This window comes from Erithacus rubecula (genome assembly GCF_903797595.1).
Source record: "Erithacus rubecula genome assembly, chromosome: 9".
Lineage (NCBI taxonomy): Eukaryota > Metazoa > Chordata > Aves > Passeriformes > Muscicapidae > Erithacus > Erithacus rubecula.
Window position 1 is genome coordinate 23,030,547 of NC_136660.1, and position 16,681 is coordinate 23,047,227.

Here is a 16,681-nt window from a genome sequence, read left to right on the forward strand (position 1 = left end):
AATTAAATGTACTGCTAAATGTTGGGCAAGCATTTCACATACTGCCATAGTATGAGGAAAGTCTGTCTCAGCTGTAGGGCCAGAGGTCTGCAGATCCCCAGAAGTAACTAGGTAGTGAGAAATGCTATCTGACTTCTACACACTGACCCTCCTTTCAGGGTATCTCATCTTCAAAACTTGTTAAAGACCAATGCCACTTTTCATATACAAGTGGAAAAGAGGAGGATTTCTGCTTTAGCATGTTTTACAGGACCTATTTTAATCAGGCAGGTATTGTCAGGCACTGCAACTGAAATTTAACAAAAGGGGATTGCTAAGGTTTCTCAAAGCTATGCTGCTCTCCATGTTAAAATAATTCATTACTTACACAGGAAGGAATCTGAAATGTCATGTTTAAGTTTCACACCTGAGTGTTAACTACCCTCAGTTTTGACAGTGCAGTCAGACTGCTCATCTCTGATGAGAGCCCAGACTCACGCTTGGCTTGCACAGCCTGGCAGGGTGCTGTCACTTTGCACTGGAAATAAAGCTGAGGATTTTCTTTCCCATGAGAACTAGAAATCCTGCAGAGGTACCTGTACTGTGGGACCCTCTGCAGAAACACTCAGCTAGTTTGGCAATCCCAGGAATGGGGATAAGCATAGATCTCCAGATCCCCTTGCCTTGCATATCTCTTTCCAATGACACATCAAGTGTTACCTCCAACTCCTGCCACAGCCACTGAAGGCTTTTCACTTCACAGCATCTTCACTGGACATGAAGGGAAAAACACTCCTATTTAAAGCTCTGGTGAGTCAGCAGTGGTTTGGGTCACCTCTGTGCACATAAACATGTGCCTTGTGTGCAAGCAATGGAGCTGAGCACCTTTGTGCTGTGCTGGCCTGGGAGCTCAGTGCCTGTAAACAAAGTGACAAAGTGGAAACGTGCCTGTTTGCAACCACAAGAAATCCCAAATGAAACCCATGGGACGACTCACGTGTTTTCAATTAGGAACGTGGTGAACTTCTGACTCGCCATTTGTTTATGAACTCAGATGAACTGTGACCATAAAGGGCTTGTCTACAGTCAAAGTGAGCTGAAAACCAATTAGGAACACACTCCAGTTCTCTTGACTCCTGAGGTTTGATTTTAGGCACTAAACCGTAAATAAAAATGCACAGTACTATGGAAAGCAGATTTGCAGCATTTCAGCCTATATTTAAATTGACTTTTCACAATACCAAACAAAATGGGTAGCAACATTGGTTCGTTTCTTTGAATTTTTAATTTTGTAGTCCAAATGAGAAGAAACTGCTGCCACATTACGTATAACTTTCACTTACCTTAGAAACCCTCTCAAACAGAGAAGTGACCTGTGCAGTAAGACAAAGCCTAGCTTTAAAGCACAATATTTAATGTGCCTTTTCTATTTCACTAAAATTTAAGTATTTGTAGTGATCAATAAACAATACTTGACAAAACCTCCAGGTGCATCCCAGAATAGATTTGTATGCTTTACACACAAGCTGCTCTGCCTTGTGTGAGCAGCCAGATCTTGCACAGCGCCTTTGTGCCCACAGATGTTTTTGACAGTAAATCTGATAACAGAAACTAAGGCAAGGGTCACTAACCATCAGAGGGTTGAATCTTTTGGATGTGAGTTCAGTGGCTCCTTTTTTTAATGATGCCAAACACAGGGCTGTGGGTGGAAGGCAGAGCTCCCCTATGGAGCAGCACCAGGGCTCTGCAGTCCCCAGCAGCAGCAGCGCCCATAGAGCAGCGACAGCCCAAGAGCAGTGGAAAATTCCTTACCTCTAACGCTCCTGCAAACATCCCCAAGTGCACAGCACAGCTTTCAGCTCTAAAACCTCTAACCTGGAACTGTATCAGCTCCCCTTCTCCCGCTGTGCATGCTAACAGGATGTGTAAAGACAGGATTTGTTGCTGTTTCAAGGACTGCTGGGTCTATACTTCAGGTTGTTTCTAGTGCTGCATTTCTACTTGTATTAAAAACAAGTGTTGTCAAGTATCATCAGCTTTAACTCTTCCCAAAGTAGGCTTATTAGTGCTCTCATTGGTAAATTCCAGATATTTTTAGGTCTCTGCTGCTGCACTTTGTTTGCCTTCGATGTAACAAAGATTTGGGTTGTTTGAATATGCCTCAGAGGCTGGCAGAGCAGAACTTAGTGTTGGAAAGATTTATTCTGCTGAATAAAAATGAATGGCTTGAGGTAAGAACAGCAGCACTGAGGTCACATTGTGCATGTTGAGAGAAGCAACTCAGACTCTGCATTTCAAGGAAACTTCAGTTTGTCTATTTTAATAGTTGGTATAACTTTATTTTGCACTGGATGAATATTTTAAAAATTATTACAGAGCCACCTGTTCTTTGACAGGAAATTTTGACAGTCTCCCTGACACAAGAGAATGCTTTTTGTGCTTAACAAATGGCCTTCACAATTTACCTCTCAGATACAGCCCACTGTGAGTTATAATCCCATATTGGAAATATCCCTGCATTTCCATGGAAACAAACTACTGTGCCAAAATATGGGCTTATTTCTTCAATAAAGACTTATGAACAAGGGAAGAAATAGTTGCTTGGGCTTCAGGTTCAAACATAATTTGCTAGCATCTAGAAATAAGAAGGAAATTACTTAAAGGCCTTGTAGTCACTAATACAATACATCTAAGGCATTTTTCAGGTTTATCAGTGTCCAAACACATCCAGCTTCTTATTTTTCTCCATATTCACTGAAGAGAGTGAGCTCCAAGGCTACACATTTGTTTAACAGCGTGCACCTGGGCTTAGATGCAGTACAAGTGCCCATGCTGGCAAGAAGCCACATACAGAAGATTTTCTGTACTGCTAAAATAAGGCATTGACAAAGCAATGGCACACATGTGATCTCAGAGTTAAAGCCTTCTGTACTCTCAGCTTTGGTCCCTCCTACAGAGTAAGCTGTTTGAGTCATCACAGGGTATTTGCAATAGTAATTCTGTTGTGGTATTAAGATTACTAGATAAGGGGGTCGATTAGATTGAAAAATGCCTCCCTGTTTTCATCATCTGGCAAGATGAGAGCTTGCCTTGGTATACTAACAGCCTGCTGACACAGCTTGGTGTTATCACCATGTTTTTAAGAGCAAGAAAACAGAATATAGCAGTTTTTGAAACTCTCCTTACACTGTGAAGACTCGTTCTTGTGGCAGCTTCTGTTTATCACTCTGATTCTTGAAGAATCCACAGAGCAGCTTAGCAGTTTCTCAGTCTGTGATTTACTGGGACAGAGCAAGTAACACATGCTTTCTGCACTCCTCATTCCCAATGCCAGCATGTGAGATCCCACAGCTCCAGACCTCATTTGCTCATTACACAGCTTTAAATGGTCAGGCTCTGAAGAGCAGCAACACAAAGAGAGCAGGGACAATAACCACTGCACTGGTATTTGGAAAGACATCCAGCTCAAAGCATACTCAGAACAACTCGGCTTCTCCAACTGCCTTTAGCTTTAAAACACCAATGGCTAAACCAGCCTCTGAAATCTGCAAAATCTGCACCTGTCAAACTGGCAATGTGCAAATGTGAAAAGGCAGACAGCAGATGTGCAAGAGTCAGGGTCCTGGCTAGAAGAGTTGGAAGGCTTCTCCTGCACATCTACCAATTCCTTTAACCAGTCACCACATTTCTGTATGACACAAAGAACTGCATTATCCAGCAAACTGAGAAAGAAGCAAAACTGCTTAGCATCTTCCCAAAAGAGCCTCAAAGCCTGCAGTCCTTACATCATAATGAAACTAAAGGCTAACTTTTAACCTAAGCAGGAGAGCCTCGTTAGAACATTTGCATTAGAGTTCAGCACTAATGAACAGACAATAACAGCACCTGAACTGACATTCAGATATGCTGCAGTTGTTTACATTACAAGCTCAGTAGTTTAAGTATTCAGTTCAATCTTTCATGTATAAAACTCCCACATTTATAATTTGTTTTTCATTTGTGCGATCCAGAATTTTTTCATACAAGGTACAAATTCATGAGTCACATTTCTCAGTTGTGCATACTGAAACACAGGAACCTGATAGACTCAGCTACAGTAAAAATAGTAGATGGACTGAAGAACCAGTTCTCAATTCTGCTGTCACCTTTTCTCCCAGATCACATGCAGCAACGATCCAATTCTACCTTCTGACTGAATATAAAGAAAAGCATTTAAAAATAAGACAAGAGTGTGAAAAATTTTCCTCTTGCAAATTGCAAGGATGGCTTTAACACAAACACCTACCTGAAGAAAGGGCAAAACCTGTTTATGCATGTTGCACTTTGGATTGAGTTGGGAAAGACTAAAGCTGTCTTTCCCATATTTTTTCCTATGTGACAAGAAGGGAAATGTTACAAGCTGAAAGCATAAGCAATTTTGCAATAAAATCTTTGCAGTGCACCAAACCTTGGCATTAAACTGTCAGTGTTTCCAGGACACAAGCTATATTCCAATCAGATTATGTTGCATTAATCACATTTGCACACAATAAAACCAGTATTTTTCAAGCCTGATTTCCCCTCCTTTTTATTGAAACCGTTTTCAGCAGCCATTGATAATTTCATTATCAATTTCTGGAGAACACAGAAGCAGCAATGAATTAAGCACAAGAAAAGCATTCCTAATGAAAGCATCCTGTCTACTGATAGTACCTCTTCAGAGATAGAAGATAAAACTTTCAACAAGGCCATAACTTTTGGAGAAGAAGAATAGTCACAGAGGAATCTTTTCAAGCACAATTGAGTTTGTAATTCTTATTATCCCTCTCCATCTGCCAACAGCCCAGTGTGAAATTACAGCCAGTTTGGGAACCCCACTGCTTTAGCACTGCTCCTGTCAAGGGACATCTATCCATCACCTTGTGCAGCCTGTTCCATTTAAGAGCTGGTAATGCCAAGGCCACCTGTATTATTTGGATCCAGATCTAATAATTAAGAGTAGCTCACACTGAGTAGGAAGCAGCCAAATAAAATGCTGTGTGAAACTGATCTCTTCCAATGGGTGTCACCAACTCCTCAGGCTCACATGAGTGTCACAGTGAAGACTTTCCACTGACAAACCTTTATTTTACCTTCTGCACATAGCAGTAAACACAAAACAGAGAAGGCTGGGAATCTTTTGGATTGCATGCAACATTCTCTTTTACCAAAGCACGGGCACTTTTGACAGTACTGAGGAAAAAAGGCAGGCAGACCAGAATTGTTAGTGACTGTTGATCTTCTGGCTGGATGAATAAGCAGAGATGAATCATTCAGATAATAAATGAAACTACTATTTAGCAAAAAAAAAAAAAAAAAAACAAAACTATGAAAGGATCTTCAATCTCTCTAATTTAAACAGGAATCATTCAGTAATTCTCAGTTCTGCCCAGACAGCAAATTCAGCCCTGGGTGTAATGCTGTGGCTTCCCAAGAGCCAGGGCACCACAGGGACCTGGCAGGACCTGGCTCCCAGGCTGGCAGGCAGCAAGGTCAGAGGCAGGGAATGAAGGGCTGCATAACATCACAGAAACTTGTCTTAACCTCCACTAACAGCAAGGGCTGAAATAGATGATGACTCTTGCTTGTGTCAACTGCTGCAGCACTTTAAACAGCAACTACTTAACTAAGCACACAAACCACAGCCAACCCCTGCTGTTCTTCCTGCTCTTTCCCCTTGCCTCCCAGTAACCTTGCTTTAAAAAGCATTATTTTGTGCTTTAAACGTGAATAGGAAGGGGACAACCAGTTTAACACAGATTTCTGAGCCTCTGGTATGAGTGTATCCAGAACATTAACCTAGGGAGATTTGGGAGTTTCCACACATGTAAGAGATCTTATTCACCCCATGAGAATACAACAACAATCCTTTATGGGAAAACAAGAAATCTAAAACCTGTGAGAGTTATTTCATTTTGCTTTCATTTTATTTTCCCAGAAGTCAAGTTTAGTTCTAGATGTAATCACTGTGATTACAAATTCAGCTATTTACAGTTCATCATTTCTCAGAAGAGAAAGCTAAAACCTTCAGGCTCTTCTACACAAAAATACTTTGTTTGCCCAACCTAACCATTAACAGTATTTCTCAACCCCATGCAAGGAAAGGGACAAGCACAATCAGGGAAAACAGGAGCTATTTACAAAAATTCGAAGTTTAACCCAATTTTGGCTTGAAAGTGAACAAAACCACTGTGGAAATGCTGTATCAGACAGTCTTGGATTGTTTTAAATTCTGAGTTAAATGGTTCTTTCATTTAATAACTAAGAAATACTACTCTACAAAATACCACATGAAATTGTACTTTATGTGTAATGTAACATGATGATACTTAAACTGCTCTCAGCTGACATTGTCAGACATGCTGGTAGCAGAAGATGATCATTGCAGTGTGTGCATGGTAGCTGTTACTACAGACTTCAAAATGGAAATGCCACGTCCCAACCAAAATTAAGATTATTCTAGATAGAAAAGATGGTTATGGTAAGTAGATCTGTGTCCTTAAATTCATAAGGTGCAAGAATAAAACTGTCTCAAGCTTTTTAAGTTCAAAATGCATGAAATTATTCTGACTTTTCTGGTACTGAACCACCTCCTAAGGAAGACTTTTGGTGCTACCAGTGGTCATTGATTTGGAAAGAAGAAAGAGATGAGACAGGAATACTTCTTTACAAGACAGGCAACTCAGTGTGTATCAAAATAATCATTCTTCTGAGCTGGAAAATGTATGACTGTCATCAGCCTATTTCTGATGTGAAAGTACACAACAGAAGGGGATGTCACATACAGATTTTGGCAGGGTCAATGACTCTGCTTGCCCTAAGTTGTTGAATAGGAAGATTGTGCTTGGGATATTTTAAAAAGCTTTACAGAGAAGTGGCCTAGCAATGTTTGAAAGTACAAATGCAGAAAGCTAGATGAGGAGCTAATGACACTGGAGAGGCTTCTGTTCTTTTCCTTGGCCTATTTACGTGTTTTGAACGGTCTCCAAAAGGCTTCTGCTCAGCATGCACCATCTGGTATGCAGATACCATTTCCAGATGTTAAATTACACATAAACTGGCTTTTTACATTGTTTTTTTTCTTTTTTTATTCAAGACAAGTAGTGTGTCCATGTGAAAGAGTGGGTAAAGGATAATGTGACCAATCAGAAAACACAACAGGGTCTCATGAATGCACTGACTGTAATACTTCATTTGTCCCACTTCTTCATTATATTTTCCAATTAATTTATTGTAATTGTAATCATATTCTTACACTGCACTCCTTAAAGTCCCTGCAGTGGATAAGTATTTTTTCTTGCATGCAAGCTACAAATAGCTAATAGTGGTAAGATAATAAAAGCCCACATGGAGAAGAAAGGATGACTCTGAGACATAATAAACAGGTAATTTCAAAGGTTAATTTCCAGTTTGAGTGGAAAAAAGGGAAATAATACTTACCAGTCATAATCTTTTTCATCTGCAAAAGGCTTTCCAATCTAATTACATTCTCACAACTGCTAGTGAAATGATCTGCAGCCATTATTTCTGTTGTACCATGGAAGAAGTCACAGGACAGCAGCTTACCCCTGAGGGGTCCAGATTTTCAGTTTTCTGCTCAGACCACATCCCATTTCTTTTTCTGCCTCACACCCTGCCACTCAACTCCCCCACAGGCACTGACTTTGCCTGCTCAGCTGGAGCACTGTGATCTTCCAGCCTTGGAAGCCCCATATTTTTATGTCCCTGGTACTGCTTTAGGATGCCTGAAACATTCACATTTCTTCCTTTCATCAAATTAAGCATCACTTTGTGCATAACAACACATTTGCTCTATGTATACATGAACAAGGAACATCTGAGTAAAATGAACAGTCAGATAAGTGAGGACAGCACTGAAGCTCTCTTTCTGTCAGGATGAAAATTAGCAACAACCTTCATGCTCCACATCAGACACACGGGATCACCTGGGACCTTGGGAAGTGCTGCCACCTCCTTTGCAAATGGCACAGAAGTTTGTTTTTCTGTTACTGAGGTGAGACCCACAGCTTTTTATTTTCTCCCTTTTTTTTTAAGCATTTATTCCAGAACAACTGTTTTTCATGCCCCCCTCAAGAGCACTGCCATAAGACTGTCCCAGCTGGGAGACACAAACAGAAAACACATGCCTGCAGTCATATCCAGTACAGATTAACAACCATACACTTCATTACTTAAAAAGTGGCAAGAACTTTAAACAGATGTATCAATAAGGTGTTGAACAACCAAAACTTTTTATATGTAACTACTTCCTTGTAGATAAAATTACACAAGGAACTGATCTAAATATAAACTGCAATTACCTGCCACAGTCTCCAAAACTGTTTCTTGCAGTTGAACCATGAGCTATGGAAACCTTCCTACCCTTCATTTAATCTCTGACCCCAGCTCTGAACCTCACACTGCCCCCAGCCACATTGCTCATCTCTCATTGCTTCTCAGTACACAGTAACCAGATGACCATAGCTGACATACTGCATTAACCTAATATTAGGTGACGCTGACACTCTACCTCACATTTTCTCAGTTCATATACACAACAACTCTAAACTGAAATATTAATGGTAATAGGAGCTTTTTATCCATAACCCTGGAAGTGGCAAAGAGAAAGAAGGCAGGATGGTACATGACACCCTCAGTTACATACAGCCTGTGTGATACTATAATCTAAGAAAGTGGAAGTGAGCTTTATATCTTTTCTGTCCTTAAAATGCATAACATGAAAGTCTGACTATGAAGAAAATGGTAGCTTTATTTCCTCTCATCAAAAGTCTCAGGGAACTTGTCTGTTGAGTATTTGAAAGATGGAGAAGTCATGCAAACAATTATATGAAACTAAAAGATCTTATGCAACTTCCCAAAGCTTATCTGTCCTAAAGAATGGACAAAGCTTTACAAATAAACTCATTCAGCTGATACAAGGCACTCCCCCTGCCATGACTCTTCTTGAAACGAGTCACTGATGTGACTAACCCAGAAAGGGGAAAAAGAAAAACCTATTCAAAAATTACTCTTACAGGACACAGGAGAACCTACTGGCCAAAGGTGTAGTCTGCTATGTGCAACAAGGATGAAAGAAATCACCTTGTTATTCAAAGTCAAGCATGCACAAGGGGCATTGTTAAAATACAGTGGAATCTAAGGAAGCAGATTTATTAAGCTTTGGTTTTCTTGACACCCATAATCGCATGAAACTGTACCACAGTAACATGGCTTGTGACCAAATACAGCTTGCAGATCACAAACTTAAGGGGAATTCCTAAAATGAAAGTGCAAGGAATAGTGAAAGATGTATTTACTAATAGAAGAAGCAGCTGTTAACTGGAGTAGCCCAATCAGCTTTTTGCTGTTCTTTCCTCTGCAAGAAACAATATTCCAAACTAAGCCAGTGCTCAAAAAACTTAAGAAGATACTCACCAGCAAGGGTATAATCCATATCAAAACCAAAGCACTTTATCTTTTCCATGGCTAAACTTCTGTTTACAAAGACCCTGAAAAGAGAGAAGAAATATCACCAGAGGTACAAGCATTTTCAAAATACTCACGTTTTAGAACAAACACATTCTGCCACTGTCAGGATGTCTGGCTTCCATAGGTAAGGATCAGCAAATATACCTGAAAACAGAGTCAAGTCTCATTTTTTGCGAGTTCTCCTGAAGCAAAGCCATGACTTTGTGGAATTATTCTAATTATTGGTATGCTGTCCAAAGACATACACGCATGCATGCACACACACACACGGCCTTCCATGTGACCTGCAAAAATTCCTAAGAATACAAGTGCAAAACTCCTGAAGCAGAATTCAGACCTCAAAGAGTATGACATTTGAAACAGTAGATGCAAAGCAATAAAATTTGCTTGATTGAAATGAATTATTAGTAAGAGGTAAGAAGGTAAATAAATATATCTGTGAATAAATTCACAGCATTTGCCTCCTCTTTGAAACTATATCTGGAAATTCAAAGCAAACCCAAAAAGATTCATTTTCACATTTTCACCAATACCATTAAAAATATTTAATAAAGCTCGGAAAAAAAGCAACTGAGAACAATTTTCATACACAAGATATGCCATTGCTATTGTGAAAATTTTTATTTATAACTCCTCTGAAACTTGCCAACTGCTATTTTGTAAATTCGAATTTTACCATTAATGCTTATTATAATGAGACTCTAGGCTGAATACTTCCAGGTACTTTTAGATGATAACATTAATACATGATATCCAATTTAGTTCAAGTAAATAACATGGTAAAGAAATACGTCAGAGAATACAACAAAAGCTTTTATTGCTTCCTGTTCCAACTACGACAGTAACTAAGCTGCTTATGTTTCCCCAGAACTTTAAAGCATAAAGCATTTCTGTAATTCAACAGGACTTCTTTCCACTGGCTTATCTGAACTTTAAAAATGAGAGTCAGAACTGGTCTGTGGGAGGGAAGCTGAGCTTTTCAACACCATCTCAGACTGAAATCCCATGCACTGCTCCAGCTGCGATGCCAAGACAAAATTCTCCCGTATGAGCAAAGTCCCAGAGCCTTCACTTGTACTCTGACTTCAGCATGTGAAAATTCTCCAAATATTTACTAAGTGTGCTGCCCTCAGCACAGAGATTATCCTCTTAAGACGTGGAATGGGCAGCGCTGCCGGGCTGAGGCGCGGCTGGGGGACAGCGAGACACGATGGGGACAGCAAGTGCAGAGCCGAGCGTTTGGGAAAGCTGGGACAGCTGAAGGAGCCCTGGAGACACTGCTCCTGCATTCAGGAAGGCTGAAGGAACCCGGCAGGGATCCTGCTCCTATATTCAGGAAAGCTGGGAAAGCTGAAGGAGCCCCGTGGAGATTCTGCTTCTACATTCAGGAAAGATGGAAGGAGCCCCGGGAGATTCTGCTCCTGCATTCAGGAAGGCTGAAGGAGCCTGCAGGGACTCTGCTCCTGCATTCAGGAAGGCTGAAGGAGCCTGCAGGGATCCTGCTCCTGCACTCAGGAAGGCTGAAGGAGCCTGCAGGGACTCTGCTCCTGCACTCAGGAAGGCTGAAGGAGCCTGCAGGGATCCTGCTCCTGCTTTCAGGAAGGCTGAAGGAGCCTGCAGGCTCCTGCTCACATACCCTGTGTGCAGGTGCGGGTGCAGTGTGCCCGTCCTGCCGGCGCTGCCGATCCTCCCCAGCCCGGATTCCAGAGCACAGCTCACTCCAGGCTCACTCCAGGCTCACTCCAGGCTCACTCCAGGCTCACTCCAGGCTGCCCTGCAGCTCTTACCTCATCTCTCGCCGGCGCGCTCCTCGCTCAGCTCGCAGCAGTCTGATTCATCTACTTGTCTGAATCATATTACAGAATTCCTTTAAAGCTTCCCGGGTACCCATGCAATTTTGCTTGGATCTGATTTGACTTCAGAAGATCATTATGCCTGAACCAAGCCTTAAAGTACTGTATATCTTCTTGGACAGTGTTCTAGAAAACACATCTGTGGCTAATTTAACCAGTCACTGGATATTGTTGTTGTTCCACACAAATCCACTTGGAATAGTTTCTCTGGCAATAGTACACTTTCCCCCTAACCTTGCACACTCTCTCTGGGAGTCACTGTTTCCTGGCAAACTGCCTTGCCTTTGACAATGGGGCTTGTCACTAAGGGGCCTTGGAGGTTATAGATGACCCTCTTTTCTTACAGATTTATGTATTACCTAAAGAAGACAAAGTGATAGGATGAACACTGAAAACTGGTTAAGAAATGCCTTTTGGAAATATGAGATGGGCTTGTAACTCACTAAAATTCTCTTCTGAAATAGCTGGCTTTTGAGTAGGTGGAGTAAATTATCTGAATCTGCAATCTAAATCCATGTTTGTCTTTTAACACGGAGACAGTTCTGATTTACAAGAGACCAAGGAGAAGCACTATTTAGTACTAAATACAGTCTGATACTTTGTATAAAGCATATGATTACATGCTGCTGCTGCTGCTGTCAGGAAATATTATTAGCTAATTCAAGCACATAATTTCTGATCTCATGTTTGTGCAGCTTGCTTCTGAGAATGCAGAGCTTAAAGAAGGAATAACATACCTCCAGGAGACATTTTTTGTCTAACCTGCAGAGTCCAGTTCTGCTCTTGCCTTTACACTTAATCCCTGCAACACAGTTTTCTGACTGTCTTTACAGGGCACCAGCAAGAAGGGAAATTTAAAGAAGATCACAAGATCACTTCAGAATTGCAACATTTGGTAAGTTTCCCAAATGAGGACAAAAACCTCAAGTACTGAGACACAGCTGAATGCACTCACAAAATGGGTAATATGAGAGTGCCTGTGAAAGGCAGAAACAAAGGAGCTGTGACCCAAGAGATCTGTTCCAGTCCAGCCTGCTGTGTTTAGATGATAATGACACCAAACTGATAAAAAAATCATGGAAAGATCTCTAAAACTCTGATAGATTGACATCCCTTGTTTTTGTAGTATTTATAAACTGAACCCAAAACCAGAATACCTTGAGACTGAAGATCTGGAAAAGTTTTCTGAACAACAAAACAAATAGCACCCATTAGTATATTTTTGTTCCAAAATAAGTCTTTTGACTGAAATGTGAAAATTACTGTAGCAGCACCCTTTGGTAACAGCTGCTGAAGATGCCTCTTTCTAATTTGCACTTATTGCCTATGACCTATAAACTGCAGTGGCAGGGTCTAATCACACCCCAACCTGGCAGATTGCAAGGCATCCTACCAACTGATCTGATGTGGTAATCACTTCACCCACCAGCTCTGGAGCGAGACAGAGCAAATATTAAAAAAAACTAAAGAAGGCTATTACACAAGATGTTCAGGACAGGAAATGAGAACATTTTAATCAGTTTAAACTTGCATATGCCTTGGCAGATTAAATGCAGACTAAACAGTGGTAAAAAAAAAACATGACCATTTTCACTTCTCTTGTGAAGCCTAGATAGATATTGGTTTATTTTGTAGGCACTCAGGACCTCAGTTTTAAATTCTGATAAAGAAATCTCCCATGAACAGTGGTCCCCTAGGCACAAGGCAATAAGTAGCTACTCACAAATATTTAGTCCCAGAAACTGACTGGCTTAATTCAAAGGTTTTACTCAAAGTAGTAAAATATCTGCAGTGTCCTAGAAACTAAAATTGAAAGCTGAGATTAAATCTCTTTGACAGTTTTGTGGAAAACACAGGTGCTTCTCAGAAGCTGCAGACTTAGCCCATTTCAAAGCTGTTCTTAAACTCTAATTGAAGGTAAACTCAGCCTGACTACAAGAATAGAGATCAAATCATAACATCACAGAATGGTTTGGGGTCAGAAGGGACTTAAAGGATCATCACATTCCAAGCCCCTGCCATGGGCAGGGACACCTTCCACCAGATCAGATTTCTCCAGGCTCCATTCAACCTGACATTGTGTCTATTAGCTACAGAAAGGTAACATCTCCTGAGAACAAATGCTATAGGGAAATTACAAGAGTTGTTTTTAATGACTATAAAGCAAGAGCAAACCTGAGGGCCCTAAGAACCTCAGGCACATGAGGGAAAAGATCCTCTGGTCATGAATGGAAAGGATGAAATAACAAGTTTTTTACAGCTCATCCAGGTGAACAAAATGGAAGAAGCTTCCAGATTACTAACAATAGAAATAACATCAGAATAAGAGAAAAACTATTATGATCTAACATTTTCAGGCAAGGAAGTTTTAATGTAGAATAATTTCTCCACTTGCCAGAATCAGAAGAAATCACAGTCTCCCTTTCCCTGAATTTGTTTTTTTCCATTTAGAAAATAGTCACTTTAACTGGAAGCACTGGAGTTAAAATTTAAGCTGATCTAAAAACTTAGCAGCACTGGGCAGTAAGACAAAACAAGCTGCAGGCACAGCATGAGAACACCCTCTGCATTCCTTGTGCTGAAGCAGAGGTGAGTATTGCCTAAAACCAGCTCCACACCTGGCTGCACCCAGAGCATCTCCTCAAACAGGACACTGCCTTTCTCTTGCCTTCATCCTTTCCTCCTGATGAAAACTCAAGCTTTCCATTTCTGCTCTGAGGAATATCCCCGTGAGTCTCCTGCATTTTGGACTGCCAGGGCTGGAGTGACAAAAGGTGTGCAGCATGTGGGGAAGGTGTTGAGGGACCATATTTCAGCTCCCTGAGCACAGCAGGGATTGGGGCAGCAGCACCTGGACTTGGGCACAGATCCCCCACCTCTGGAAAAAGGGATTTGAAGAACTGTTTCAGGGAAACCTCAAATCATGTTTCCTCCCTAATGAGTTCTTCCTCAAAGATTGAACCCTGCAGCTTGGCCACAGCAGAAGGCTCTCAGTGACTACAGTATTTATTTTCTTTTTGAGCTCTATGGATTGTGCTGGCTAAGAGAAAAATGTGTTGCATTGCAAGGAAGAAGAAACTGCTGAGCATGCAGCAGGGGAATCACATAGTCCCAACAGCCCCAACCCTGCAATTCATAGTGCTTCATATTTTTACAAGAGAAATGATCTTGGTTTTGTTACTGTTCTTGTCAATCAATTCTGAAGCAGGAACCTAAATCCCAACTCTTCTCAAGTAACACTGGAGAGGAGCAAACACAGAGAGGGAGAAATGGTTTTATTTTATTTGTGCAAAATCTCAAAAGAATTGTACCCTGAATGAAATTTACATGTACAACAATCTTGTAGTTTACAAAAATTTAAAAAATGCAAAATTTACAAATAAGGAGGAACATGGCTCACAATTCCTCATAGCCAGGAAATGAAAATTAACAATATGAGGCAAAGCTTCTGAAACAGAACATTTTATATTAATTTTCCAAATGTGTCTAGAAATACCTTGCAGCATCTTTCTGGGCAGCATGCTTCACTGGAAATTAAATAAATACAAAGAAAATTGCAACACTGCTGAGTGGAACAGCAAATACAGTGGGAGCTGGCTAAGCCTGACCCACGTGTGTTTAAAAAAGCCTGTGGTGGACAACTGGGCTTGAGCCAACCATAAAACAGGGCCTAACTAACCAGAAGGCTCAGATTCCTGCTTACTCAGGGTTTAGGAACTTTGGTTAATCTTTGCTTTATGGACAACTTCCACTTTTTAATAAGCTAGAAGAATAAAAAAGAAATAATGGGAACTAAATGGATTAGCTTTTAATAGTCTCCCACGCCCAAGTTCCCCGTGGCCTCTTTAAAAAGGCAAATAATGAAATAAACATCCCTCTACTGTTATGACAACTCAATGCTCTCAGTATGATCAGCTAGTCCTCAGATGTGTTCTGCTTGGGGATTTCTGTCTCTGCAAGACATTACAGTTCTGGTCACAGGTGGCTTCCACCAGCAGCAGCAAACTCCCCCACTGACCTTATTTATCTGATACAAAACATGTGAGCAATCTAAAGAAGATACTACTATATCATCAAAATGTCTCATCTTTGGATGCTGGATGGTAGCTGCCTTACAGAAGAAATAAACTATTTTAACTTTTTACAATCAATTAAATTGGTTATTTTGCTAAATCCTGCCTCTTTAGGCAGGCATTCCATAGATTACTTTTTATCATACCATTTTGGTTTTTTTTTCTAATTCTAGATTTTTTGAGTTATATTTTTTATTCCCTCTTCAACCTAAGATGAATATCCTGAATATTTGTAATCATTTTTAGAGATAGTATTTGGGCTTGAGATAACTTTAGGGGATGAAATAGTATCAGACAGGGGAAGCAAAAGAAGGGCATAAAAATTTCCTGGCCACTTCTTGTAACACTTCCAACACCATGACCCACAATTTCACCAGTCTAACTGTCCTTGCACAGTTATAGTGACATAAAACTGGAAAACCCAGTAATGACTGGAACTTCAAAGCATGATGAGGATGTGTCCAGAAACACAACTATGAGCATTTCCCTCTGCAATTCCACAGGAATCAGATGCAAAGAGACAGCATTGCCCATTTCTGTTTTCATTGTTTGGGTTTTTTTCCCAGGCAACAGCAAAGTGCCAAGAAGCTCATACATGGATTGCATCCCAAAATAACACTTGTCTACTCCCTGGAACTATTAAAGCTAAGGATCATGGGACATTTACAATGTAATTTCTTTATTATTAATTTGGCAAGTGGCATGCTTTTTTATAAGCTCACCCATTCTGCAGACCTGATGCTCCCTCTCCCTCCTGCAGTGTCTAAAGCACCAAAACAAACCAGAGAGAGCCACACTGTGCTGCCCTCTGTCACACACATGCCACCACACAGTCCCTGGGGGCTGCTCAGACACACCAGGACTGACCATGGCCAGCAGAGCCTCCAGAGCTACCCAGCACATGGAAACACCACACATGGCCTGTCCAAATGTGTTTCATGAAAACAGCACTTTCAGACTGATAAAGATTTATTCTAATTTTCCACCTCAATGAACTGATCATTTTGAAGTGACTTTAAATACAGCTAAACAGATGAACAGTTTCAAGTCTCACAGCCTTGTTTATATAACATTTCCACCTGTTTTCAATCACTGATGATCCAGGAACAATTAAGTGAAGAAACAAGATTAGCAGTGAATAGCCCAGAGTCTACAAATTTGAACAAGCTAAAGTACATCTTTAATCCAGGAAATCAAAACAACCAATTGGCAATCCTTTTGCTTTGTCATTATTAAAGTATATACAGTTTTTAATCCAGAATCTCAGTG

At 40.6% G+C, this 16,681-nt stretch overlaps 1 protein-coding gene across 6 annotated transcripts in view; it reads right to left on the bottom strand.

The window, feature by feature from the left end:
• The window catches only part of NT5C2 (5'-nucleotidase, cytosolic II), a 60,319-nt gene that overhangs the window by 21,048 nt on the left and 22,590 nt on the right, over positions 1 to 16,681 (bottom strand). For all 6 annotated transcript variants that reach the window (XM_079312046.1, XM_079312048.1, XM_079312049.1 and 3 more), the window contains one exon: positions 9,433 to 9,506. In XM_079312046.1, the coding sequence (XP_079168172.1) occupies positions 9,433 to 9,506 (74 nt within the window). The remainder of the gene's footprint in view (positions 1 to 9,432; positions 9,507 to 16,681) is intronic.